Source organism: Carassius gibelio, chromosome A1 (genome assembly GCF_023724105.1).
Source record: "Carassius gibelio isolate Cgi1373 ecotype wild population from Czech Republic chromosome A1, carGib1.2-hapl.c, whole genome shotgun sequence".
NCBI classification, from domain to species: Eukaryota; Metazoa; Chordata; class Actinopteri; order Cypriniformes; family Cyprinidae; genus Carassius; species Carassius gibelio.
Window position 1 is genome coordinate 6,169,638 of NC_068371.1, and position 27,260 is coordinate 6,196,897.

A 27,260-nucleotide genomic window follows, 5' to 3' on the forward strand; every position below is an offset into this window, starting at 1 on the left:
GACAGTTTTTCATTTTCAGTTGAGCTATTCCAGAATTGCACTGTTGTTTCTAAAAATGAAATGCTGTGGGCATCAGCATATTTAGCACTGACAGCACTTTTCTTTATAACCGCTAGCCAGAAAACGGCTATGTTTGGCAGCATCATAAAAAGCATGCTCTGATTCTGTCAGCAGATAAGATTTACACACGCATCCATCGCTTACCTGCCTTGAGTTGGGCCTAAACCTCCCTTCCTCGTCTTTAATACCCTGCCCCTACAGGCTGCTCTGCTGTCCCATTAATTTCATGTCTTTCTCTAAAGCTTTGAGCCGCACGCCTATCTGGTTACCTGATTACATCTAGACCCAACCCTACATTTATTACACGGACACACATACATGCACTTGCTGGATCGGTGACTTGGCGAAGGTCACATTGGGTTTGTTTGCAAAGGCTGCTATATTCTTTTCTAAGACTCACTCAAAAAGCATAGCGAGGGAATGAACAAACAAGATGAACTATTGAACAACAGGACATGCAATTAGATTGGCTGTGTGTGTATGTATCTTTTTGTAGCCATCTGGCTTCCCTTGAATGTATAAAGGTGAAGATTCATAAAACACTTTATCTTTTTTAAACGCTTTTTGCATGCCTCTCACTCGCCTGGTGTGCACACATACACACAACAAGTTCAATAGCTGGCAGTTCAAACAATCGCAATGTCTGTAAGTAACAAAACTGTTACTATCATACCATCTTATCGTTAAGTTCTTGAGCAATGTCCTTTTGCCTCTTTGTCTTGGACTCGCTTGGTTTCTTATCAGAGCACTAACTCATGACTGCAGACTTCCAGGACTGAATGGAGAGTTCTGGAAATGAGTGGCTGTATGGGAAGCGTGACTTCCACTAACGTTTTCATAAAAATGTGCCAATCATGCATGACAAATAATCTTATATGAAACTCTTGCATATAAATATTTCAAAAAATAAAATAAATAAAAACACTTTAATAAGTACTTTTTTGGTGTCTGATTGGAAATTACAGAAAAAAGAATAACAGTATATTTTGATAATGTATTTTAAATTGTATATCACCAAAGTGTAACCAATGCAAAGTTGAAAAACTACATCATCAAATAAGATGTGTCAGTTTCTTTAAGTTTTAAGTAAGCCTGTAGCTAACTCACACTCATTCCACGTTCCAAACCAGTGAGACCTCCGTTTATCTTTGGAACACAGTTTAAGATATTTTAGATTTAGTCCGAGAGCTCTCAGTCCCTCCATTGAAACTTTGTGTACGGTGTTCATCAGATTTGGTGAATTGGTTCAAAAAGATCCGGTTACATCAAAGATTCGTTGGCGAACCGGATATGAAAAACTGCTTTGTTTTGAACTCTCTCACAACAGACTCGGAAGCGAAGACAATGCTGAATAAAGTCGTAGTTTTTGCTATTTTTGGAGCAAAATGTATTTTTGATGCTTCAACAAATTCTAACTGACCCTCTGATGTATATATGGAATAAATCCATGATACTTTGATAAATATCAATATTTCATATTGAAACTGTTGAAAATACACAACATTGTAAGTTGATCCACATATGGCAGCCTGTGAAATTGGTCAATACTAATTATATTATATCATAATCAATGCTTATATACAGGCACTGGACTAAAAATACATTCATCAGTCATCGCTTCCAAAATGAATTCAACGGGTCATCTTGTCAATGCAATAAATTAATTGCAGCAATAAAAGAAAATTTCATCATGAACAAGAACATTAACAATATCACATTAGACCACAGAAATTCCAAAATGACATTCCCCTTGCATTCAACTTCCAAAAGTGAATTAATCTTTTCCATGTTACATTCATATAGTTGACTAGTGCTGTGTACTGTATTAAAAAAAACATAAATGGCATTAATAAAAACACTAACACACTGACAAGCTACTCGATATCAAGTTCATAATTGAATGTGATTCATCTAATGAACGTGGTACAGTGTAGCTTGTCACTGATCTACGGCTCTTGGTATTAAAGGTGCAATAAGAGATCTTGGAAAATGTTAACATTAGCCTGATAGCACTGAAAGCGAATGTCCTACCCTCCCAGCAATTGCTGTTTAGAATACAACATTACTACAATAGGCTACATCAGCGGTTCCCAATTCCAGTCCATGTTCCGAAGTGAAGTAAACCCCTGCTCAGGGAGTAGGGAGCAATGAACACAGTGTAGGGATCATATCCATCAGAACACAGTTCATTCAAGTAGCTCACTTCTAACGAGTTGGTCATCTCAATCAGATATATCGCCTTCTACAAAAAACGGAGACTGGCGTTTGTCGCAGTTTGGGAAAAAAAGGGAGAAAACATGACCTAATAACTCTGTGAATATCGCATTTTGTGTAAAATAAAAAACTCACTATTAAATACAGACCAGAATCAATACTGATTTTGGCGGAAACTTAATTCTTTTAAAAATGGCATTTATAATGTTTTGGTTATATATATATATATATATATATATATATATATATATATATATATATATATATATATATATATATATATATATAATATATATATATATATATACACATATATATATATATATATATATATATATATATATATATATATATATATATATATATAACCAAAACATTATAAATGCCATTTTATATATATATATATATAACCAAAACATTATAAATGCCATTTTTTATATATATATATATATATATATATATCAGGGTTTCCGTTGTCCGGTAATTGCCGGACATTGGCCGGAAAAAAAATGAAATGTCCGACAAAATTAAATCTCTCCGGTCAAATTGTCCGAATAAAATTGCCTAATAATCCCGCCCCCCCTAACACAATCTGAATTTGAGAATAAGCCTAAAATGTATAAAGCAAAAATACACCGAACTTTGGCTATGTTATGAAGGAACAGGCTCGTTTGAAAGTTATTAAACATTATTACATGGCTTGGTTGAATTCCAATGTGGAATGCGGTCTGTTATTTCTTGATATCAGACCGCTGCGAAGCACTAGCGGCGCCAGGATTTTGATTGTAGGTGGGCCTCCAGAAAACTGGATGGGCCAGTTAAAATAAGCCAAAAAAAAAATATAAAAAATAAAAACGGGTTCCCCTTCATCTCCGTTTCAGCGCTTTTCTGGGCACTGAGGACAGCGACTCCGTAACCTACCTGAATTTAATGTGTAATTAGCATAGGTAAAAAAAAAAAATCATTTTAAATTGTTAAAAAGACATTTCAAGATATATTTCATGTCTGTGAGGCCTACGCTGAGTTTCGTTAAATTAGGATGAGATGCACTCCAGTTCACTAGCAATGCAAGTGGCCGCGAGGGCGCCTGCATGATTAGGCCTGTCGTCTGCTATATTTGCTTCTTATGTATTAAATCCAGGCAATTGGTTGATAAAAAAAAAATTATTAAAATTTAGATACAATTTATACAAAACGAAATTCACTTCAACAAAGTATTTCTACTAAACAAAACTTAATTAAGTGGTCAAAATCATGTCTAACCCGCTCCATGTCTCTCGATATTGCGCATCTTATCTTACTCGTGCGGTTCACTTTTCATAATCAACATAAATTAAAAAATAACATTATAATATTTTAACAAATATTAAACTAAATAAGCTTATTTAATGTCTACAACATGTATAGGAGACCTAGAATCTCTATTTGTACAAATTGCTGCACATTCATTTCATTCTGAATTTTGCACACATAAGTTGAAAGGCATTTGTTTGTGCATGCATGTAAAACATATCTGCAACTTTTATCAAGTTCACTGATAATTATGCGTGCATTTATGAATTATTATCTTAATCTATAATGAAACAAGGTGACGTGTTTAGAATGGAATGGATCGCAAATAGATCCGAATGAAGAAATGAACCATAGTAGAAAATGTTTTTTTTTCTGTCTATTTGAAAGTTAGGCTAATAAACATGTTGCGTTCGGCGGCCTGATTATGTCATTTTTTACGTTACATAGCCTGCCTCCAGTTTTCCTCACCTTGACTAATTAAGAGGCGATACTTGACCGGCATATCATCAAAATGTCCGGAAAAGGAAACCTCTGCCGGTCACTTTGACCGGCACCATTTTTTTCTAGCGGAAACTCTGATATATATATATATATATATATATATATATATATATATATAATGTTTTGGTTTTATATATATATATATATATATATATATATATATATATATATATATATATATATATATATATATATATATATATATATATATATATATATATATATATATATATATATATATATATATATATTTGCCAATTGTTAATTTGATATTTTATTAGTTGCTGAGATTTATTATTATTATTATCATAATTATTACTAGTAGTAATAAAGTAATACAGTGTAGCATTATAGCATTACATTTTCCATTTCAGCTAGATATACGTTTAGTTGAAGTGTAGCACATTTAGTCTAAATTAAAAATGGTTCACTACTCTTATATTATATAGAGATATGGCAGATATAGTAAAGGCACGGTCATATTTTTTGGCCAGTATGAATTCTTGAACACAGAACTTCCTATTGAAATAATTTGCCATTGATAAGTGACATCTGTGCTTCCCCACTCTTGAGAAGCACCAGCCAGCCGCCGCTGGAAATCAACTTAGTCTCATCAATACTGCATGAAGACATGAAGTCCTTTTCTGTTTTGCCTCTTGAGGTTCCTTGTTTTGACAGCATGTACCCACACCAGACTAGAACCCTTTCAGCCACCCTGTTCCAAATAAGGTCAAACTCAAGCATGCAGTGCATCGGTGAAACAAAGACCTTTTAGAAAGCATCATGGTTTGTGTTGCACGAAATTCACTCTGTTTTGATGCTTCAGAACAGTTATAACATACTAAGTTAATGCAGATGTTTACTTTGGGCTCCTACTACAACACAACACTTGCTTTTAACCAATTAAACTTTTAATGTAGGTTTGAGCAATTTACTCATGGGGTTTAGTTAAATAAGAAAATATGCCTGTGGCTGTATTTGTTGTGCAGCAAAGATGCACACAGAACCGTTGTGTGTTTTGGATATAGCAAGGTGTGCAAACCTGCAACAATTCACAGCGGTGGCAGGTGGCCTCTGCTGGAGCATGTAATGTTTACCTCTGTTATAGAGGTTTGGATTTAAGTGTATGTCACCAAGCTTCTCCCTATAGCTTGGAAAAACAGAGTGGAGATCTATCGTGTGTCATCAGGGTGGCACATTTGATTGACAGGCTGGCAAAGGGGTGAAGCTTGTCAGCAGTAAGCATTTCAGGCAGTTACTAAGATGTACGCTGTCACAGGTAATGACACGAGCTGACCTGGGTGATGCAGCAGTCACCGAATATCAGTTAACAAAGTTGCGACAAACAGGGCGCTTGGAAGTCCTTGTAGTTCAATTCCAGCCCATATGTAGGTTTTTTTATTTTTTTATTACTCTTCTAAGTTGTCACACAATGCTATGCTTGTGTATTTTTCATTAAAATTCCCTTTTTTTCAGCTTGTGGTCCCTGTCCCTTAGCAGCCTCTAAAATAGAAGTCTAATTAGCTTCCCCAGGTAGTGAAGAGAGAACAGAAGACAATATCTGGCTCCTTGTCAACACACATGGCACCGAGTGCACAAATAAAGCAGAGTGCTAGGGTGGGTGGCTACAGGGAGGAGAAACCCACTGTTTAAATATCAGGGTCTTCTGCCAGAAAACTCCAGTTTTGGCTTGTCACACTGGGAAAACTCGGGCTCCGGTCCCTTCAGGCTCGATGCACGGCTGCAGGTAGCAACAGCCTGGTGGAGTACTTGTGAATTTTCCCCTAGTTAAGTTGGACTCTCTTTGTGAGCTTTGGCAGTGTTGCACAAAACATGTGGGACAACTGGGGGATGTTGTATACCCTCTTGAGTGGCAGAATGTTGAGGTATTTGTTGGAAGCCCCCTCTGTTTGGTGAGAGACCATGAAATATACTTTCCCAGTGCTTTTTGTTCTTTCTTACCTCACAGGAGATGTCTTGGCAGCACTGAAATGTGAATACTTGTAGGAAACTGTACTTGCGTCATCCACCTGCCATGTTTATTTTCTTTTTTTTTTCTACCAGAACACAGTATTGCAAAAACCAAATAATAACAATAATAATAATAATAATGTAGTATTAGATCATTTAGCTCATCAAAGTTATCTAAATATGGTCACTCACAGGTGCAAAATGCATTGAAATTACAAAGCAAAGAAGAGTTGAAAACTACATGGTATCAAGTAACAGCACGACAAAATTAAGTTCTAATAGAAATGCCCTTGATGAAGAATTTTGGCTGCATATGTCATCGAGGTTGTCTTATTTAAGCAAAGTAACCATTAAAATACAAAGTAAGAAATAAATTACAGTACATTACAATTGTATAATGATCACTTTTCTTAAATGATAAATCTTCCGAACCTCTGAAGTAACAAGCCAGGAGCCAGTTCAAAATGTGGTCCACATGTAGATTGTGTAGTTCTGTGGAGCAACTGCCTCTAGTGGTTTGCATTATTTTGTTGTGGTATGACTTTATTATGTTTGCTTTTTAAATTACTCATGGCCACCGTAAATTAAGCATATTTTTCTTAGCTTACAGAGCATTGCAGGAATATGTCTTAAAACTGGAAAACTAGTTTGAATGTTTGCCTTTCTGGTTTCTTTTGCATTTCTCTTTTTTTTCATGACCTACCTTTTTATTATTATTTTGTACTGTTCTCTGAGGTCCACTTACAATGTCATCAAGACTTTTACATAAAAAAATAATATAAAAAAACATCCTAATTTAGAAGTAATAGGCTATTTGTCCTTTTTTGACCCCACTAAACAAAACACTCTCTTTCAATAGGAGAGGCAGATTGTAGACTCTTTAGTTAATGCCCACTGCTATGATTGGCTAACAGTTGTGTATGATTGACATCCTTCACAGATGGACACTGCTGTGATTTAGGTTAAAAACACAAAAATACAGAAGTACTTATCAAACGATCTATAATAACAAATAAAGCAATACTGAGCATGTAATAAAATCAGTTACTCACATTTGTGTGTTGCGACATTAATGTCGGATCCAATATATTTGTCATAACATCGTCTTTCGTTTCAATCTTTCTGAAAATCCTACATGGAATTGTGCTTTGTTTGTAAGCGAATCCGCTGTAAAATGAAGTGAACAAAGGACCAAATTCTTACTGATGTGGTCTGCGTAGACCTGCGTTTGCCTCTCTACACGTGCAAATCTTCCTGATCATTAATACTTCATATCAGGAAAACTAATATTCTTTTACAGCATTGTAGTGTTTATACTATTCTAACTCAAAAATTTTAACTTGCTGATTTTAAACGAAAAAATAAAATAAATAAAATAGCTTAGTGGTCAGCTGTGCAGCTTTCATATAGTTAGTTTATAGCCTAACTTTAGCTTTTTACTTCTGCCCATTATTTTTCATAAAAGTTTTGTTCATTTGTGTCAGTGTAAAACTTTTGTTTTTCTGCAATATTGGCTTTTTGTCAAGGGAACCAGGGTCATGCTAACTTGGAATTGGCCTGAGGAATTACACAATCTCTGCAGCACTCTATTGGCAAATTTGTCAATATTTTATTCTGTTTTGCTTCTCAAGTAAATGCAAGTTGTTTTAGGTACTTTTCAATTTCTGCTCTAACAAGAGAAAAAAAAAAGAATAAAAAGAAAGCACTGGTGAATTTGTATCAAGATGCTCGCTAAAATCTCACATTGAACCAAAAATGAAGTCAAAATCACACTATCTGTCTTTCTAATCTATGTTTTCCTAGCAGATGATTTAGTGTTTTCCTTGCTGTGACTTTATGTGATGCGTACCACAAACACACAGATCTGTCAGATTCATTCTCATCCTCCAACTCGGATGATGAGGGTTCGTCTCCTAAAGCTTTGAGCGGTACTCACTCGTGTAATGTACGCAATGAAAGATGTCATAATTGTGCTTGGATTGCACAGGACACCTGCTCCGTTTTCCTCACCTAGTCCCAAGTTTTTAATCTAATACACAACATTTGAGACTGGAGAGATAGTGTGACACGACCGAGTGTGCATCTTTGAAGCTTGACAAACCACTTTAGACTCCTAAATCTTGGCACTGGCATTCGGTTTCAGTAGGAGGCACTAATTAAAAGTGTAAGATGTTGATTAAGATTGAGCTTGCTATGGAGATACTCTTGAGTGAACCTCAAAAAATAGCTGAACGTGAAGTAAAAGGAGCAGATTAACAACAGAGGGGCTTTACATCAGAAAGAATGTTGTTCCTGTTTATGCAAAGCTAGAACTGTCGATACCTCTGCCTTGATTCACCTTTGAAAAGCCAGAGAGCTTGTACAGAGATGGCAACATTTAATTAGCTGCAAATCTGTGGTGTCTGCTGCCTGGCATTAAATTACATTCCTGACTGATATGACCTTTTTAAATGATGTATCGATTTGTTAATACTGCTTAGCATTAGCGCCTGGGTACCACGTTGTCATCGCACGAAATTGAAGTAATATTTGTGCTGGTATTGATTTAGTGAAAAGGTGGAAGACGATGTGATATTTTCAGGTCTGTTTGCTTAGTGGATTCTTCTTTCCTGCTGTGTTGACACAAAACTGCCTCCCTCAATCTCTCTCTCTCACTCTTACACACACACAACAACACGCGCATGCACACACACACTTTATTTTTTTATTTTTTTTATTATTAACTGAAGAGGCTAAAATGATCTAAGAACTAAATGATCAATAATAGAATGGCATTTAACACTCACATTTAACATATTAGCCTTTATGATGAAACATGGCAATGTCAACATTTCATCACAGTAGGATATTTTAAATGGTAGTTGAACTTAATTAAAAAGGAAATTAAAGAAAACTTTCCTGTTTGTTTTTCTTCAGAGGAAACATTACTGCAATATCTGTACAAATCATGCATTAAAAAAAAAGAAAAAATAATAATAATAATAATACTGCCTGGACTTTTTACATTTTGGAGTGTGTGAGTTGAATGAAGTACATCTTCACTGTTGATTAGGAGCCTTCTTTAAGTATGTAGGTGTTGCAAGCTGATATGCGATAGAAACCAATTAAATTAAGTATGCAAATAACTTCATCATTGTGAGCTAGATTTTAAATCTGTTTCAGTAAATGGGATATTTTATATCTTAAAGGTGTGGATACATTAACCATACATTTTTGCAAGAGTCAATGGGAAACCATTCAGTTGTGAATTTCGTATGTGGGCCAAAGATTTCCCTGATTAAATTTTTTAACGGGTTGAAATTAGTCATGCCACTCTGTGGCGTTGACCAGCAACTTAATTTGATAGTGCATTCGTGCCTCATACATCACTACACTATAAAGATAATTATATTAGCATCCACACCAACAGATGAAATGTTCTGTTTATTATATGCACACACTTTAGTTATGTCATCTGCCATTTAAATGTCTAGCATTCTAATTGGATATTAATGTGTTTATTGCTTATTTGCTGAAAAAAAAAATTAGAAAAAAATCTGAAAATGATTCCAGTGTTGTTGTTATTGTTCTGGGCCCATATCCACAAAACATACGGCTAAAAGTAGCTCCTAACTTGCCGATGTAGAAGAAAATCGTAAAAATAGTGGGCGTGTCAGTCCTAAATTTAGGACTCCTAAATCTTTGCTTTAAGAGTATTTCACAAAGCGTTTTAATGCTAAAATTAGCTCCTAAATCTGTGAAACGTTTGTGAAAACGAGTTGTGAAAAGAACTCCTAAGACCAAATCTGAACTATCCTAAAATGGCTGTTGTCAAAAATCTCCCTCGGAAGATAAACATTTTAGAAACATTTTTTTCTAATTGGTTTGGTTTAGAGGTTATCCTAACTCCAAATGTTTGATTGATAAATTTTATTGCGTCCAGTTTGGTTTTCTTTTATGTTTGCATGTCTTACTATCAGCCATGATTTCTCTGCTAATTAAAAGGCTGTTTATAACCATATTACCAAAATTGTATTAGTCGCTTAGTCGTAGGAAAAAGAAAAAAAATCCACATGAAGTGGCGAAATCACTGTCCGTGACGGAAAAATCGTTAACGAATGGTCTATGGTAATATAGTACATTGGGCAGGACATCCATATGCCCACCTAACATTCATCAACCTCAAATATGGCTTATTATCTAAGATTTAAATGTAGTAACTTTACATGGCAGCTCAATCTAATGTTAGCCTAGAAAAAAGTGTGCATGTTTGTGCGGAGTGTGGAAGCTGAACAGTAGCGTGCTTGGGCTACTGCAGGACCAGAAGGAGGCCCCGCTGCAATCATTTGATCTTAAAATACTTTGTAATTTTTGGTCATATAGATAAGAGTAATGCATCTTTTGTATATGTAAAGACTCTACGTTTATTTGTGTGCACTCAGAATAGTAACGAAATGATGTGCTTTTGTAAAATAATTAAAGCAAACATGATGCGCTTTCTGCTGTCTGTGAACTTGAGCGTGTCACTTTGAAACTCTGTGGATGCTTGACTTATTACAGACATGAAAATTATATCTATAGAGAGTGAAATTATATATTGCTGTTTTCGCCTAACACATTCATAATTCATAATTCATTATTATTTTTGCCTGTGTGGTGTGGCAAGCCTTATTTGCATATGCTTGATGGCTTATTAGGCTATGTAGCCAATTAAAGGCTCATTATTATGATTTATATGGCTTATTAATAAATGTGCGACTAATAGTCGACTAAAGCTTAAAATGAACGACTTCTAGTCGACCAGAAAAATCTTCTGTCGAGGGCAGCCCTAATGCATATTGACTAATTGTTTATGAGAAGCATACATATAAGAGACTGACAATTAGCTGAATATATTGCCTACTTGCATTTTAAAATATTTATTTGAATGTGGCAATTAACATTTTTATTTTAAGACCTTTATTTGAATATGGCAACATAATATTGCACTCTAGAATATTTCTATGAATACATCTCTGACAGAGACTATCAGCCAATCACCGTGTGCGTAATTAGTAAGTATGCTGACATCATCCATAGCAATGAGATCAACCCCACCCTTACTTTTAGCTTAGGTAAAAGTTTGTCTCAGCAGCTTTGTGAATAGGTTTTAAGAAAAAAAAAAAAAGAAAAGAAAAAAAACCTTAACTAAAACTTTTTATTGCTAGTTAAGAGAACTCTTAGTAGTAAGATAAAATGTTTTGTGAATACAGGCCCAGGTGTGAAATTCCCTATTTTCATTGAATTAGAATGATTATTATATCAGTGCCTTAGTTATTATCCTTAGTGTGGAAGGCCTTTTAAATCATATTTTTTTTTTAAACTCATAATAATGTTTATAGAACCAATAGCATATATAAGGCTGAAATAATCAACAAGACAAAGTTTAGATAGCAGCTAGTGCTGAATGAATGGTTGAAAAGTAGAAAAGAGGAAAATAATAACAATAATAATAATAAATGCTTCAGTACTCCACTGCAGAAATTGCTGTATTCCATCTTTGTTCCTTAAACTCCAAACAAGGGGTGTCTAGACTTTGAAGTCTCTGCAGACTGTGACCAGATATAGTCCAGTGCAGTATAACATCATTAGCAGGGCAGGTTAGCACAATCTGCTGGTCTATTGCCAGGATAGCAAGGTTTGTTAGATAGATTGTGTGTGTGTGTGTGTGTGTGTGTGTGTGTGTGTGTGTGTGTGTGTGTGTGTGTGTGAGAGAGAGAGAGAGAGAGAGAGAGAGAAAGAGAGAGTGAGGAGTGAAAGAGTGAGAGAGAGAGTGTGTGTGTGTGTATGTGTGGATCAGCTTTGTATGACTATAACCATATATATATATATATATATATATATATATATATATATATATATATATATATATATATATATATATATATATATTGTTATATAACGTTATAGAAATGCTTATAATTTTAGATAACTAAATAACTAGATAACTAGATAACTATATCAAAACCCTGGTATATACTGATATATAAATTCAGACACAAATATTTTATTTCGTTTTAAAAGACGCATAAACAAAACAAGGGTTAAACTGCAAAAATATGAATGAATGAATTAAGGAACACATTAAACAAACAACTTATTTACTTAAAAAACGATAAATGATGATGATGATGATGATGATGATGAAGATGATGATGACAAATCAGGAGTTAACCAAGTTTGTTGACTTATCTTTAGTCTCTGCTTTTGTTGTTTACTTGTCCTGCACTTAAATATCTCTGTAGCACTGATTGTTGGTCTGATCTCTCCCCTCCTCTCTCTCTCTCTCTCTCTCTCTCTTCCCTCTCTTTTGCTGGAACAAGCAGATGTAATCTGAGTGAGTGAGTAGTTGGTGAGCGTGTTAATAGTGTTAGGCTGTAGGCAGGGTGCCGTTCTGGTTCGGCTCAGCTGCACATGCATTTGATGGATCACTCTGCTGTCAGATCAATTTTTTGAAATGCAATGGAACCAGAGAGACAAAGAAAGAAAGAGTGAGCAAGACATGGAAGGATAGAAAGGGATGGTCAGGGTGGAGTTAATTGTGTGAGGAACCACACCAAGAGATATAAAAGGGAGGACATATGAAGACACCGGGGGCGAGAGATACTGTATAAAGGCGATACCACCATAAGAGAATGCCAGAAACAAAGATGGGCTAAAATGATATTGCTAAAGAATGAGTGGGAGACAGAAAGGTTTAAAAAAAATGTAGTGAAAACTATCTGATATTTCCCTCTCCATCGCCCTTGATATTTATAGCTGATGAGGACTTGAGGCTAGAGAAAAAGAATGATCTCTTTCACCCATGTGCTGAATCTGGTGGTAACTGATTATTAACTACACTCCTCCATAACAGCTAAAACCCAATTTTTTCGATTTGCACACCACAAATATGTAGAAAATGTGCACATACTCACTCTTATTAACAACAGAAGCAGCAAAGGTCATTATTACCAGTGTGTTAGAGAGAGAGCAGTTGCTAAGGGAGGTTTAGATGTTTATCTATGCCAAAGAGTAATAATGAATAATGATATAATTATTAAATAATCACAAAACTTTAGGCCATATCGTGCAACCCAAAGAAGGAAAAGGTAAACCTTGAGCTTAAAAACAAAATGTTATGTTACATTATACTATGTTACGATACGATATGGTACGATACGATTAGATGCTAGATTAGATTGATTGATTGATTGATTGATGTTGCTGCTTAAGTTCATTCTTCTGAGTTGATTAAACTGGTTTTGGGTGCATTTTTTTGGGCTCAGCTGGGAATGTTCCAACTAGTACTACCAAATTCAACTTCTTCCGTTCTTCCGTTTCCGTTTATTCGATCAAACAGGCAGTCTAATCCACAAACTTTACTGCACTGGTTGAGCCAAAATAGTTGGACATGCTCGAGCAAACAGAACGATGTTTTGAAAGACTCACAGTGTTTATGTTCCTTTGGAAGTCTACATATGAATGGTCTGTACATAGTTGTCTCTGCACAACTGAGATAGGAGAAAGTATTCTAACATGGAAAAATTACCTCTACAGCACCCATTTTCTAAAGAACTAGAAAAAAAAGTCCTTTGTTGCATTGAAAAAGAAAAGGTTCCTTTTTTGACATCAGGCTATAAACCCTTTTTGCTTTAATTGGAACATTTATTTTTAAGAATGAATAGTGAGCTGGTGATTTGAGAGTTGTTTAAGAGTGTTTGGGGGGAGTTTAAGAAGAGTTTTCTCGAGCTGTAGAGCTGGCTAAAGGGAGTTTTGAGGTTATGGAGAGGTTGGGGAGTTTTAACAGCGGATGTGCTTGAGGTCTTTAGTCGAGCAGATGCATGTTGAGAGACTGTGAATTAAAAAATAAACGGAATATGTTACTGACTGATGGAGTTTGTGGAAGAAGTGACAATCGTTTGTCCACTTTTTCCTCATCCCACGTATTCTCACATCCAGTACCACTTTTCCCTCTATAGCTTTGTTGTAAAACCTAGCTAGCTGCCTTTGTTGACTAATGCCTACATAGACAGTTGTCTTCTAAAGTAGCATTCTAAACAAAATTAACATTCACAGTTTTAGCATGTTGGGGTTATTACTATTTAAACTAACTGTCTCTTGTTTTGAAAGTGTAAAGTAAAAGTGAAGTGACATGTGGCCAGGTATGGTGACCCATACTGGGAATTAGTGCTCTTCATCTAACCCATCCAAGGCCACACGGTAGAGAACGCACATACTCGGAGCAGTGGGCAGCAGCGGGGGGTTCCATGCCTTGCTCTTAGGTCTCAGCTCAGTCATGGTATTGAAGGTGGAAGAGAGAGCTGGTTATTCATTCTCCCCATTGAAATTTCCTGCTGGACCTGAGACTCAAACTCACAACTTTCGGGTTACAAGTCTGACTCCCTAACCATTAGGCCATGACTGCCCCTTTTTAATTTACTAATTTCATTAACTCCTGTGATGCAAAGCTGAATTTTCATTATCATAACTCCATTCTTCAGTGTCACATGATTCTTCTGAAATAATTACAATATGCTGATTTGGTCCTCCATTATTTTATTCAAATTATAAATTATTTTATTTATAATTTAAAATTGCATTTTCTCCATTTTTTTATTTTATTATTATTTCTTCGTTTAAGACTTTTCTTGCACCTAAATATGCTGTTATATCAATCATCTGTCATATTTTTTTATATAAATATCTTCATTTTCACATTCCCATACCAGGACTCTAGTTTTGTTGTAATGTTTCACTTTCAATTAGTTAAGCAATGCTAAATTAATAATGCATGGACAAGCATTGACATGATTCTCTTACACAAACAGAAGATAAACTACAGAGAAACTAAATGGATCAAAGAAAAGGTCAATTAAACAGTGCATTTATACATTTAAAGTGTGTTCGCTCAATGCGCATTGGAAGCTGTTGCTTTTTTTCTTCTTGTAAGTCACCACAACTACTTTAAGAATTTAATGTTTTCCCTTGCATTTTTTAAAAGCTTCACATATAAACGACAACATTTTCAAAACAATTAGCATTTACACACATCCGCAAAATTGACAAAAACGCTGTATTATATATGCCAGGTCAGTAATTTGCGCTGTCACCTTGTTAGTAAACAGTACCTCTAGGGAAATGATGATTATATGTTGCATAAGATGCGTCTCTTCTGTTGGTTATTGGTGAAGTAAAACCATACTTTGCTGAAGAAGCGTAGCAAACTCTTGAGCAGCAACAACAGTAGAATACTCCGGCATTGTTCCGTATGTTTGTTTGCACTTGCCTTTAAAAATGTACTACGCACATGCATGATGTCACCATTTTCAAAGATTTGCCGTTTTGGGTACGGTAACTGTGGCATTTTCAAAAACTTGCTCTTTGAAACCCGTTTTCCAAAATATGCATTCCAAAACACTGTTGTCCTGAAAACGAACAGACAAAACGCATAAAAGTCTCCTTTTTTGGTTGAAAACACTGTCGTGTAAACAGCTCCTAATAAATGTGAAATCAATTCTATCTCTTTTTGTTATTTTTTCCTAGATGACTCAGGAGCAGTATATCCTGGCATCTCAGCCCAACCCCCTCCAAAGGCCAGGATGTGCTACTGTGTACCCGGTGGGGATTTATGGATGGCGAAAGCGCTGTCTCTATTTCTTCATCCTCCTCCTCCTCGTCACCATGATCGTCAACCTAGCCTTGACGATCTGGATTCTAAAGGTCATGAACTTCACCGTGGTGAGCACTTCTCTGTCTCCTATTGTGTTCTTCTCTTGCTTATAATATTTATCTGTTTTCCAGGGTATGCTAATGCAAACATCACTGTTGGACAACCCCTAAGTATTAAACTTTGGCGCATAACCTGTCCTGTGTTATTGGCATGAATTATACCAAAAATCTGGTATTTTCTTGAGGAGAGATGTGCTATTACTTGCATTGTCTTGCACTGAAGGAAGGATTTAAGCCATATAGGGACTTGAATATCAAAGATAACCTGAGAGATCAACGACATATACGTTTATTTATACACACATACCTTTATTTATATATACATGGAATAATCCATCTATCCTTGTGTTTTTGTCATACTTTTACTTGCCTTCGTAAAATAAAATATCCACATTATTTAAACATGGGAACATGAGAAGGAAACCACCAGGGCTTTTAAGCAAACACTGTCTTACACTATAACTGTCAGCTAAATATCTTCATAGTGTCATCGCAGAGAATTCTTGCATAATGTATTTATAAGTATGTAATGCTGTAAAGTGACAGTTATAATGTCTAAAGCAAACTGTACATTCCCTCCTGTGATTACTGTAACTTATCTTGTGCAAACCTTCAGCTATTGAAACACTGCCAATTCTGAGAATGAAAATCAGTTGGAATGATCGCACATGTCGGTCGAACACTTTGACATCCTGAAACTCCCCCTTAAAATTTCCATCCATTGTAATGGCAACCAAAGCTTGATAAACACATCATAAGTTACATGTCTATCCATTTTCACCAATTTCTTCAAAAAAGTATATTTTTCAGTGCAATTTACCTGCTTGGTCACCAGCTATTCTAGTTGTAATATCCCACAATCCCCTGAGGTGCCACTGCTTGGACTGGATATATATGTATGCAAATCAGCTTGGTCAAGTCAATCCTTCCCTACTGTTTTCATAAATGGTCCCCAACAAACAATTTTTACAGTTTCCACAAAATCTACAGTAAGCTGGCCCAAAACAGCACGGGGGGAGATGGAGGGAGAAATGGAGAAAGTGAGTGAGTGAACAAGATTGAACATCAATGTTGAGGAAGGGAAAAAGGCAGATGGGTAATTTCACAGGAGCCGTTATCAAGTCTCTAGGGTTGGCGGATTCTGCTGTTACGAAATCCAATTGTGCAGATGAATTTCCTTCCCGTTAACCCATGAAGCCGAATATTCTGCTGATATTAGTCAAATCCCTCACTGTGATAAATGTCACACAAGACATAATTCTCTCTTGTGTGTGAATGTGTGTGCGTGCATGTGTCTATTTGTTGTGAACAAAGAAAGTAGCTGACTGTGAATGTGAATGTAATGTTCAAAGTATCCATTCCTAAATAGTATTTGAGATCAGAATAAGTGTGCCGCAAAGCATAGTATGTTGAACAGAGTAAGCCAGAAGCCCCCCGATGGTCTGATATTTCAGGTAGATTTTTGAAGTGTGGATCCGTTAACACTCCAATGGCTAATATTGCCCACAATCCATTGAGCTTTGATGAAGGATTCAGTTCAGAGCTATAAACATGAATAAAAAGCATTAAAAAAAAACTACAAACATGGTGTATGTGCACAACCAACAGTCAAGTAGAGAGGTTTAGATAAATGGGTTCGAGTTACTAATAATAAAAATTGAACCCAGTAACATCAACTTTTAAATGCATCATTATGCAAAAAATATGAGCAGAGTTCTCCTCCTGAAGACCTATGGCTGGCAGATCAACGTGCTACTTCTTTTCTGTCCATTATGGTAAGAAGTTAAATTAAATGTGACAGAGCGGTCCTTTTAAAGACACAATTGTATGACATGATAGGCTTGCCTACTCTTCTACTACACACTCAAAAATGTTTTAACTAAAGTCATTGACCAGACTTTAGTTACTTCTCAAAAGTGGTCAGTTCATGTGTTTTGGTTTTTGAAGATAAGTGACCCAGAGAGTTTTTGTAGAGTGAAAGAGCAAAAAAGTGGGCCAAAGAAATTTACATCTTTGAACTTTGAGTGAAGTCGAGTAATGTATTTGCCCTCTTTCAGAGGAAGTGCACAGAGGTTGTCACACAGCCCTCTCGCTTTTTTTCTCCCTCCATCAGTCTTTTCCCTATTCAGTTTCTCTTTCTGGAATGCATCTGATCTCTCGCTCTGTGTGTATGAGGTTGAAAGGCTGTTTTTAAAGTGGGTGCATCATAAACAGATCGAACTGTGTGTGTACAGTACAGTACGTGTGTCTGAGCATGAACGCCCTGGGTCATTGTGTTTGTAGGCTTGCTTGAATGTGTTTGTACTAGTGCTGTCAATCGATTAAAAAAAATTAACTAATTAATCGCACAATTTTTTAAAATTAATCGCGATTAAAAGACTGAAACTTTTTGGATATGTAAATGTAAAATGTAAATAATTAATGTAAACTCAAGACAAAGAAACTATTTAAATTCAAAATATGATTGTTTATTGGAATTTTTGTTTAACTTGTAACACAGATTTTCTCATGTAAACAACATACCTGCAATAAACCATCAATATCCTCCAAATTAACTGTTGGCTTGAAAGCCATATTTATTACAGAAATAAAAACACAGTGCACTGGTACTCAGTACCGCCACTTCCAAATATAGCTCTTGAGCGTACCGCCACCTCTCCGTGCGCCCAGAACGTGCTTGTAGCGTACCGGTACGCTCATTTGGACATCTGTTTTAATAGAGGTTTTAATCTTTTACCTCCACTGCCGATTTTCACAGCGCCCTTCACAATGCAAGCTTCCTAATTCATCCCACCCAGAGCAGAAACTACATTACCCATTCACCCTTAAGTTATACAAGTGAATAGCGCATGTGTCGCTTTTCCCACTGTTAACAACTCAACGTGGCCGGAGAAGGTGTGTGAAACTCGTTGTGAGTTATACTAAAGCAAAATCTTGAGTATTTATTGTCTGATAAACATTAAAAACTGTCTGTGGAGGTTGAGTCGTCCTGCAGCCCCCGCTGGCTGCTCATTGGCTGCAGCATCTTTTTTCTAAGTTCTAAAAAAATACCGTAGACGGCAAGGCACAAATTTAGATATTCAATTATCTAATTAATCTATAGCCTATGCACAAAGACAATATGATCTTTTTGTCCCCTTTTTGTTTTAAAGCTTGATGAAGAGAGAGAGAGCGCAAGTTGCTGCAGCTGAGGAGGACAGTGATGCACGCGCACAGGAGTGATTGACAGTTCGCGGCACTGTGTACAAAAAATACTCCGCTACACAATTATTTCATTATTTTCGTTTAAGCTTATTAACGTTAGCGTTACAGAAAGGTCTGATTTACGCACTGTTACAGTCATTGTTTTTTTTTTTTTTAAACAATGACATTTGAGTTCATGATTTTAATGTTGCTGTTTCTTGTGGCAGACTAAATGAAGAGTAATGTTTCTTGTGGCAGATTGAAGAGTAATCCGGCAGAGTTTTATACTGAAACTTTCCGTCTAAAAGTCCTTCCTTGGTCTTATCCATATTTCTTTGCAGGTTGAACACACATAGGCCACAACTGAAAAAAAAAAAAAACTGCAACCGCGTTAATTGCGTTATTTTTTTTTAACGCGTTAAATATTTCAAATTAATCGAATGCGTTAACACGCTAATTTTGACAGCACTAGTTTGTACCAATGCATTTTTACAGAAAGCACTTTTATATAGACTGAAATAGGGTTTGAGCAACTTAACGTGTTTAAATTTATTCTAACATTAAGCATTTTCCAATGGATTTTGAGCATGGATTTAGCCACTCTCTTAAAACTAAAGACACTTTTTTGGCATTGATGGTTCCGCAGCATCTACAACATGTTTCTATTGCACAAAAGCTTCTTTATAGTAGAAAGGTGCTTTAAGGAACTAAACATGTATCTTCTATGGAATCTTCTTATTGGAAGCTTTGTTTTTAAGATTGTTGTGGCATTATCTGATCAGATTCAGATTCACATCTCGTGATAATCCATGTTTATCAATACGTTGATTTATTCAAATGCTACTGGCTTGAAATGAGTTTGAATTAGTAACTGAGAAGATCCATCCAAGCATATCTTTCATTCATAGCAGTTTCCCCTCATTATTTCTAAACTGAATATTACAGAGCAAGCTGGTTTTGATATAAAGGGCAAGGCAATCATTTATGCATGCTTCCTGTTTGGTCTGCTTATTAAAGATTTAATAAATAAGGTTCCACATTTGAATGATTGCTTCCTGATTGTTTATTAAGTTTCAATGTCATGGGTCAGAGCAGTAAAAGGACAGAGTTAGCCGTATTCCTGTGAGTGCAGGCTCGTTTTTCTTTTTCTTTTTTTTTCCTTTTTTTTTTGTTTAAATGAAATGAAAGCTGTTTCTGTGAAAAGTATTTACTAATTTGGCACATGAGCTATTCAATACAATTGAAATTGAAAAGGTTCCAATTCAACAACCACAAAGCCCCAGCCAGGAATAAGAGAGAAAAAAAATATCTGTAATAAAAGAAAGAGTTAAGCAATGAGATCAAATCATTTCGGAGGCATATAAAGCTATTAGGTTACTCTGCTGGTCGCTATTTTTGAAATAATGTTTTTATGCTTACCAAACCACATACAGGTGCTGGTCATATAATTAGAATATCATCAAAAAGTTGATTTATTTCACTAATTTCATTCAAAAAGGGAAACTTGTATACTATATTAATTCATATTTCAAATGTTTATTTATTTTAATTTTAATGATTATAGCTGACAACTAAGGAAAATCCCAAATTCATTATCTCAGGAAATTAGAATATAACTTAAGACCAATACAAAGAAAGGATTTTTAGAATTCTTGGCCAACTAAAAAGTATAAAATTGAAAAGTATGAGCATTTACAGCACTCAATACTCAGATGGGGCATTCTTGGGTCTGGCATATCACATCTTCCTCTTCACAATACCCCATATATTTTCTATGAGATTAAGGTCAGGCGTGTTTGCTGGCCAATTAAGAACAGGGATACCAGGGTCCTTAAACCAGGTACTGGTAGCTTTGGCACTGTGTGCAGGTGACAAATCTTGTTGGAAAATGAATTCTGCATCTCCATAAAGTTGGTCAGCAGCAGGGAGCATGAAATGCTCTAAAACTTCCTGGTATAAGGCTGTGTTGACCTTGGACCTCAGAAAACACAGTGGACCAACACCAGCAGATGACATGGCACCGCAAACCATCACTGACCGTGGAAACTTAACACTGGACCTCAAGCAACATGGATTGTGTTCAGTGGCGGCTCCAGACAATTTTGATTGGGGGGGCAATGGGGGGGTCCTAGTCATTTCAAGGGGGGTCTCATGAAAACCAACAAAAAATACAGTGGACACGGCTAATAACTGCATATTACTGCTACTAAACAACAAAAACAACACATCATATAAACTACTTTGTTTTTAATTAATTAATTAATTGCAGTTTGCAAACAATATGCTTAAACTTCAAAGGGTTGGCGCTTTAAATGGTTCGCGTCACCAATACGCATTAATCCACAAATTAATTAAGCGGTTAACTTTTTTAGCGTGGCTGACAGTCCCTCTGAAAAGGGGCCGTGCAGACACCTTTGGAGGGGCAGGTGCTCGAAGTATAAAAGGGGCACATGGAACAAGGCTTTAAATGGCGCTGCTCAAAATATCAATACAGCAATATATTTTACAAATGCTTTGATGCAGTTTTGAAAAGAAACAATAGAGAAGACAATTTTGAGTTTAAAATAATAATAGCTCTGGTATTAGAAACTGAAATGTCTTAAATTGTTCCAACCTGATGGCTTTTTCTTCTCTGTTCTACAGAATAATTAAGAACAGTGGTTATAGTAAAAACTAGAGAAAACACTTGTGCCTCTACATTTTCCTCTTTCTCACCAGCCTCTGTCTCCTGGCTTGCTGTTACCTGCTCTCTTTTTGTCACTTGTGCCTCTACATTTCCCTTTTTTCTTCCTCTTCCTCCATCTCCTCATTTGATCTATTACTTTCCACAAGGCTCAATTTACTATTTCAGCATTAATCTATTATTTTAACCATCACTACTACGCTTGCACCTAATCAATAAGTCCACATTAAATATTGATACAAAACATAAAAAACTGATACACTGGAATATATTGATTAATATTATTATTGCTGTTGTAGTTGTTGTTGTCTAAAATTGAACACCTTTGCAATGTAAAAAAATGACAGGCTACATTTGTTATTCATATACTTCACACTGCACTTTGATGTCAGGTATATTATGCAATTTTTATTGTCATTTATATTTTTACATTTATTTCCAGAGAGATATTATTGAGTTTACAGGCTAAAGTGGTCTTGCTGTGGTAAACTGTTGCTATTGTAGAAAAAAATATATATTTGTGTCACATTTAAAGTATAATTATATTTCTGAACATTTCTGAATTGTTTTTATTTTTATAATTATAATTCAGAGAATGAGAAAATATGAATAAGCCTTACCAGTATTTTGATAATTATTTTTAAGGCACTCTATGTGTTAAAAAATGAATAAGTACTGTAATATAACAATAGTTTAGTCAAATATCATAAAAAGACCAGGCCTTTCGATGCCTGTGAAACTTTTCTCCCTCAAACAGCACGCTAGTGTTATTTCTACACTACAGGCTACACACAGCAATATAAACAACATATCTGCATGTTCTCACATCACATCGTTCTTGTAAAATAATAATAAGTAAATAAACATCAAAATCACTTAGCTGAGAATGAAACACCACTTACCAGCAGCCGCGGTGTTGAAAATATCCTTTAGCAATTAAAAAATGCTCGTGAGGAATCGTCCCAGTCGGATGAGGTCATGAGATCATCATGTTGGTCATTTTATTTACGGCAAAAGGGAATGTTATTACAAAAAAAAAAAAATTCGAGGAAATTTTGCTTTGATAAAAGGGCACTTAATGGGCAAAGGAGCAGGTGCTCAAGTGAACCGGTTCTTTCGGACAATTAGATCAAATAAAACCAGTTGAAAAAAAAAACAAAAAAACGGTTCACCGGTTCTTTTGCGCTCGACGTAATGTCATTCGCGATGACTGCCCTTCATTCAAGCCTTCGGTTTACCCGCACTCATAACACTAGCACAGAATCAGTCTAGAATCAATCATCAAAAGAATCAGCTAGGTTCAGACAAGCTGTGAGTCAGTCTGCTTCACGCTGAATCACACATGCGCAGTATCATCAGCTCCTCGGTTCTCGAATCAGAGGCGTCCGACAGAAAGGGTTCTTGTTCAGTGTCCGAATAAATGTCGAAATAATTATTATTTATTATTATTCTGCATAGTTTGAAGATATATATTTTTTATATTTATCCCGGATATATATATATAAATATATATAATCAGGAAGAGGGTGGGGGGTCAAATGGGGGGTCAAGGCGTTTTTTGGCAGGGTCTTGAGACCCCCCAGGACCCACCCCCCACCCCCACCCCCCCGGCGCCTCCGGTGATTGTGTGCCTCTCCTCTCTTCCTCCAGACTCTGGGACCCTGATTGGGACCCTGACCCAAAGGAAATGCAAAATTTACTTTCATCAGAGAACATAACTCTGGACCACTCAGCAGCAGTCCAGTCCTTTTTGAAGCAAGACGCTTCTGACGCTGTCTGTTGTTCAAGACTGGCTTGACACAAAGAATGCGACAGCTGAAACCCATTTCTTGCATACGTCTGTGCGTAGTGGTTCTTGAAGCATCGTCTCTAGCTGCAGTCCACTCTTTGTGAATCTCCCCCACATTTTTCAATCCTCTCCAGAATGCAATTATCCCTATTTCTTGTACACTTTTTCTACCACATCTTTTCCTTCCCTTCGACCCCTCTATATTAATGTGCTTGGACACAGAGCTCTGTGAACAGCCAGACTCTTTTGCAATGAGGTTTTGTTTCCTGTCCTCCTTGTGCAAGGTGTCAATGGTCGTCTTTTGGACAATTGTCAAGTCAGCAGTCTTCCCCATGGTTGTGGAGCCTACATAACTAGACTGAGAGACCAATTAAAGGCTTTGCAGGTGTTTTGAGTTAATTAGAGGGTGGCACCAGGTGTCTTCAATATTGAACCTTTTTTCTCAATATTGTAATTTTCTGAGATACTGAATTTGGGATTTTCCTTAGTTGTCAGTTATAAACATCAAAAATAAAATTTGAAATATATCAGTCTGTGTGCAATGAATGAATGCAGTATAATATACAAGTTTCACTTTTTGAATGGAATTAGTGAAATAAACCAACTTTTTGATGATATTCTAATTATATGACCAGCACCTGTATTTATTATATCAGTGTAATGTATATTATATCAGTTTTCAGTTTACCCCTGTGGTGACAATGCAGAATTTTCTATTCTAATTCTACTCTTCAGTGTCATATGATCCTTCAGATTTATATATACATTTTTTATTTTATTTTTTTGTATTACAACAAAACACTTGTGAGTAATCACATATGAAAACATCTTATTAAAACATACTGTATTACATCTTATGATCCTAAATTCTAAACAGTAATGATTTCCTGTTGCACAACTGAAAAATGACTTGTGGTTTAGTGAGGGGGGTCAGTTGCAAACTGAACGAGTGATCCTGAGTCAAACCGCTAATTCACAAAGGCCTTTGTAGTAAATTATTTTCCCTTTCATTTTGAATAACATCCGCAGATGAACAGTGCAGAAAAACATCAGAATGCATATTAATAAAATAAATGGGGTCAATTATGATTTGAATTTGTTGAGTTTAAAACCATGTTGCTCCAGGGGAATTCTCGCTATAATAGCTTGAAATTTGCAGAAACAAACTCACCAGTAATTCGGGTAGGTTATACAACACTGTTAAGAAACTGTACTCCTGTAATTATGCAAATACAGAATTACCATATTTAAAAGCAGATTGTACGATAATGTACTTGGATGGGGGAACGTTCAGAGTTCATCCAACGTGAACCACTGCCGTGTTTCTATGTCATCTTATCACTCATTGCTAATAGATGAAACTTCCTAATAGATGAAACTTGACGTGTTTGTTTTCCGTCCAATGGTTATGACAGTATGTTGATTCGGAAATGAGGTATGACAAAACCCAGGACAGATGTTGAGACAATATGGCTCTTGTAATCACTGATCTGTCACAGCAAGACATGCTCTTTGTATAAATAATGGTGTGTGCGTGCTTTGTGCATCCAATGTTGCCTTCCTTTTTTAGTCCAATATTTCTGACACATATGGCGCAGATCCACTTTAATGCTGATTTTGTGTGTGTGTGTGTGTAGGAAGAGAGATGGGAGTGAGAGAGCAAAAGACTGCTGACTGCAGTGATCTGTATCTGTAGTGAGACGAGGTCTGGAGAGTGGGAGATATTCAGAGCAGGGTGTTGTTTTGCTGCCTCTTTTGACAGCTAATCCACTGAAAAGTGAATAATGGCAGGACTAGCTGTTTCAGTATTGTTTTAAGAAACACCAATCAGCACTTTTAGTCGAGGCACACCTGAATCTCACCTCGCTTCTGCAGTATATCACCTACCCATCAGGTTTAATGCTCCCTGAAGAGTTCAGAGGGTCAGCAGAAGGCTTGTGTATGCATACCGCTTTAGCAAATGGTTGAGTAAATTGAAAGACAGCCATAGTTTTAGTATATGCGCTGACTTCTTTGTAAAACTTTAGTTCTTTTTAAAGAAGAACAGCAGCATTTTCTTAGCTTGTTTGGAATAAGAGTTTGATCTACTGTGAAGTAGGAGTTGCTAGGAAATTACACTGCCTTCGTGTGCTTGTCGGAAGATTACCATTCAAAGGCTTTGGGATGGTTTTTAAATTAACACTTTATTTTAAGGACCAATTCTCACTACTAGTTACTGTAGTTGCTTATTAGAATGCATACTACTAGCATATTGGCTGTTTATTACTACTCGTTAGACACATATTAGACTTTATTCTTCATGACCATATTCAAGATCCTTTAACCTGACCCCATGTAAACTTAACTATTAACTAACTACCTATTTAACTATTGATAAGCAGCAAATGTGAAGTTTATTGAGGGAAAACTCTTATAGTTAATGAGGGAAAACTCTTATAGTTAATAGTAATTACGTGTTCCTTGATCTAAAATGTTACTGTTTTTAAAGGGGGGGTGAAATGCTATTTCATGCATACTGAGTTTTTTACACTGTTAAAGAGTTGGATTCCCATGCTAAACATGGACAAAGTTTCAAAAATTAAGTTGTACTTTAAATGATTCTGGTTTGTCACAAGTTTCGGAAAGTTTTTTTTCGAGTATGGCTCTGTGTGACGTTAGATGGAGTGGAATTTCCTTGTATGGGTCCTAAGGGCACGTCTGCCGGAAGAGCGCGCGCTCCTGTATTGCAGAGCACTGAGAGCACAACAGACTTCACTGATAAGAGCGAGAGCGTCGCGAAATGTCACAAAAGAAGTGTGTTTTTGGTTGCCAGGGCAAGACAACCCTGCACAGATTACCAAAAAAAAAAAAAAAAGCAGCATTAAGGGACCAGTGGATGGAGTTTATTTTTACATAGCATCAACGGAGTTGTGCAAGTGTTTTTGTTTGTTCCCTGCATTTCGAAGATGCTTGTTTTACAAACAAGGCCCAATTTGACGACGGATTTGCGTATCGTTTATTTCTTAAGGATGATGCAATCCCAACGAAAAAGGGTCATGATCGTGTGTTGGAACCGCAGCCGGTGAGTAAAACTGCTTAAAATATCCTTGTTAGTGCGTCCGCCTCCCATGCCGGAGACCCGGGTTCGAGCCCCGCTCGGAGCGAGTCGTTGCTGCTGCTGCTCTCGTTCAGTTTCAGCCTCGGATCTGATTCTGGATCATAAATAAACGGCTGAATCTGACTGTTAGCCATGGTTTGTTTTGGATGAAGTTTTTTTTTTTCCTCACGGTAATGTCACAACTTCCAAACACTCTCAACGCAAAAGGCGCTCATGATTCTTTAGCTCCGCCCACACTTCACGCCTCCAGCCAATCGTGTTTTTCCGGGAAAAATCGGTACAGACTATCTTTCTCTTATGAATATAATACAACTAAAGACTTTTTGGAGTTATGAAGGATGCAGTACTACTCTATAGGCACACCTGTTAGGTGGATGGATTATCTTGGCAAAGGAGGAGTGCTCACTAGCACAGATTTAGACAGATTTGTTAACACTATTTTAGAGAAATAGGCCTTTTGTGTACATAGAAAAAGTCTTTGAGTTCAGTTCATGAAAAATGGGGGCACAAATAAAAGTGTTGCATTTACAATTTTGTTCAGTGCATATGAATGAAATGACTGTAGCTAGCAATCACTGTATACCAAAACATGAATAAAATTAGGCACAGATTAAAAGTGTTTTTTTTTTTCTGCCTTGTATATAAAGGTACCGTCATCCCAACTCTGTGGTTCAAATTATCTCTGAAGTTCTTGGATTTAAGTACAGTATGACTGGTTATTCATGAGCAACTTTCAAGGT

At 36.2% G+C, this 27,260-nt stretch overlaps 1 protein-coding gene across 1 annotated transcript in view; it reads left to right on the forward strand.

Moving 5' to 3' along the window:
- Positions 1 to 27,260, forward strand: part of LOC127969432 (zeta-sarcoglycan-like) — a 208,941-nt gene that overhangs the window by 114,058 nt on the left and 67,623 nt on the right. The window contains exon 2 of the mRNA XM_052571412.1: positions 15,583 to 15,777. Within this exon, the coding sequence (XP_052427372.1) occupies positions 15,583 to 15,777 (195 nt within the window). The remainder of the gene's footprint in view (positions 1 to 15,582; positions 15,778 to 27,260) is intronic.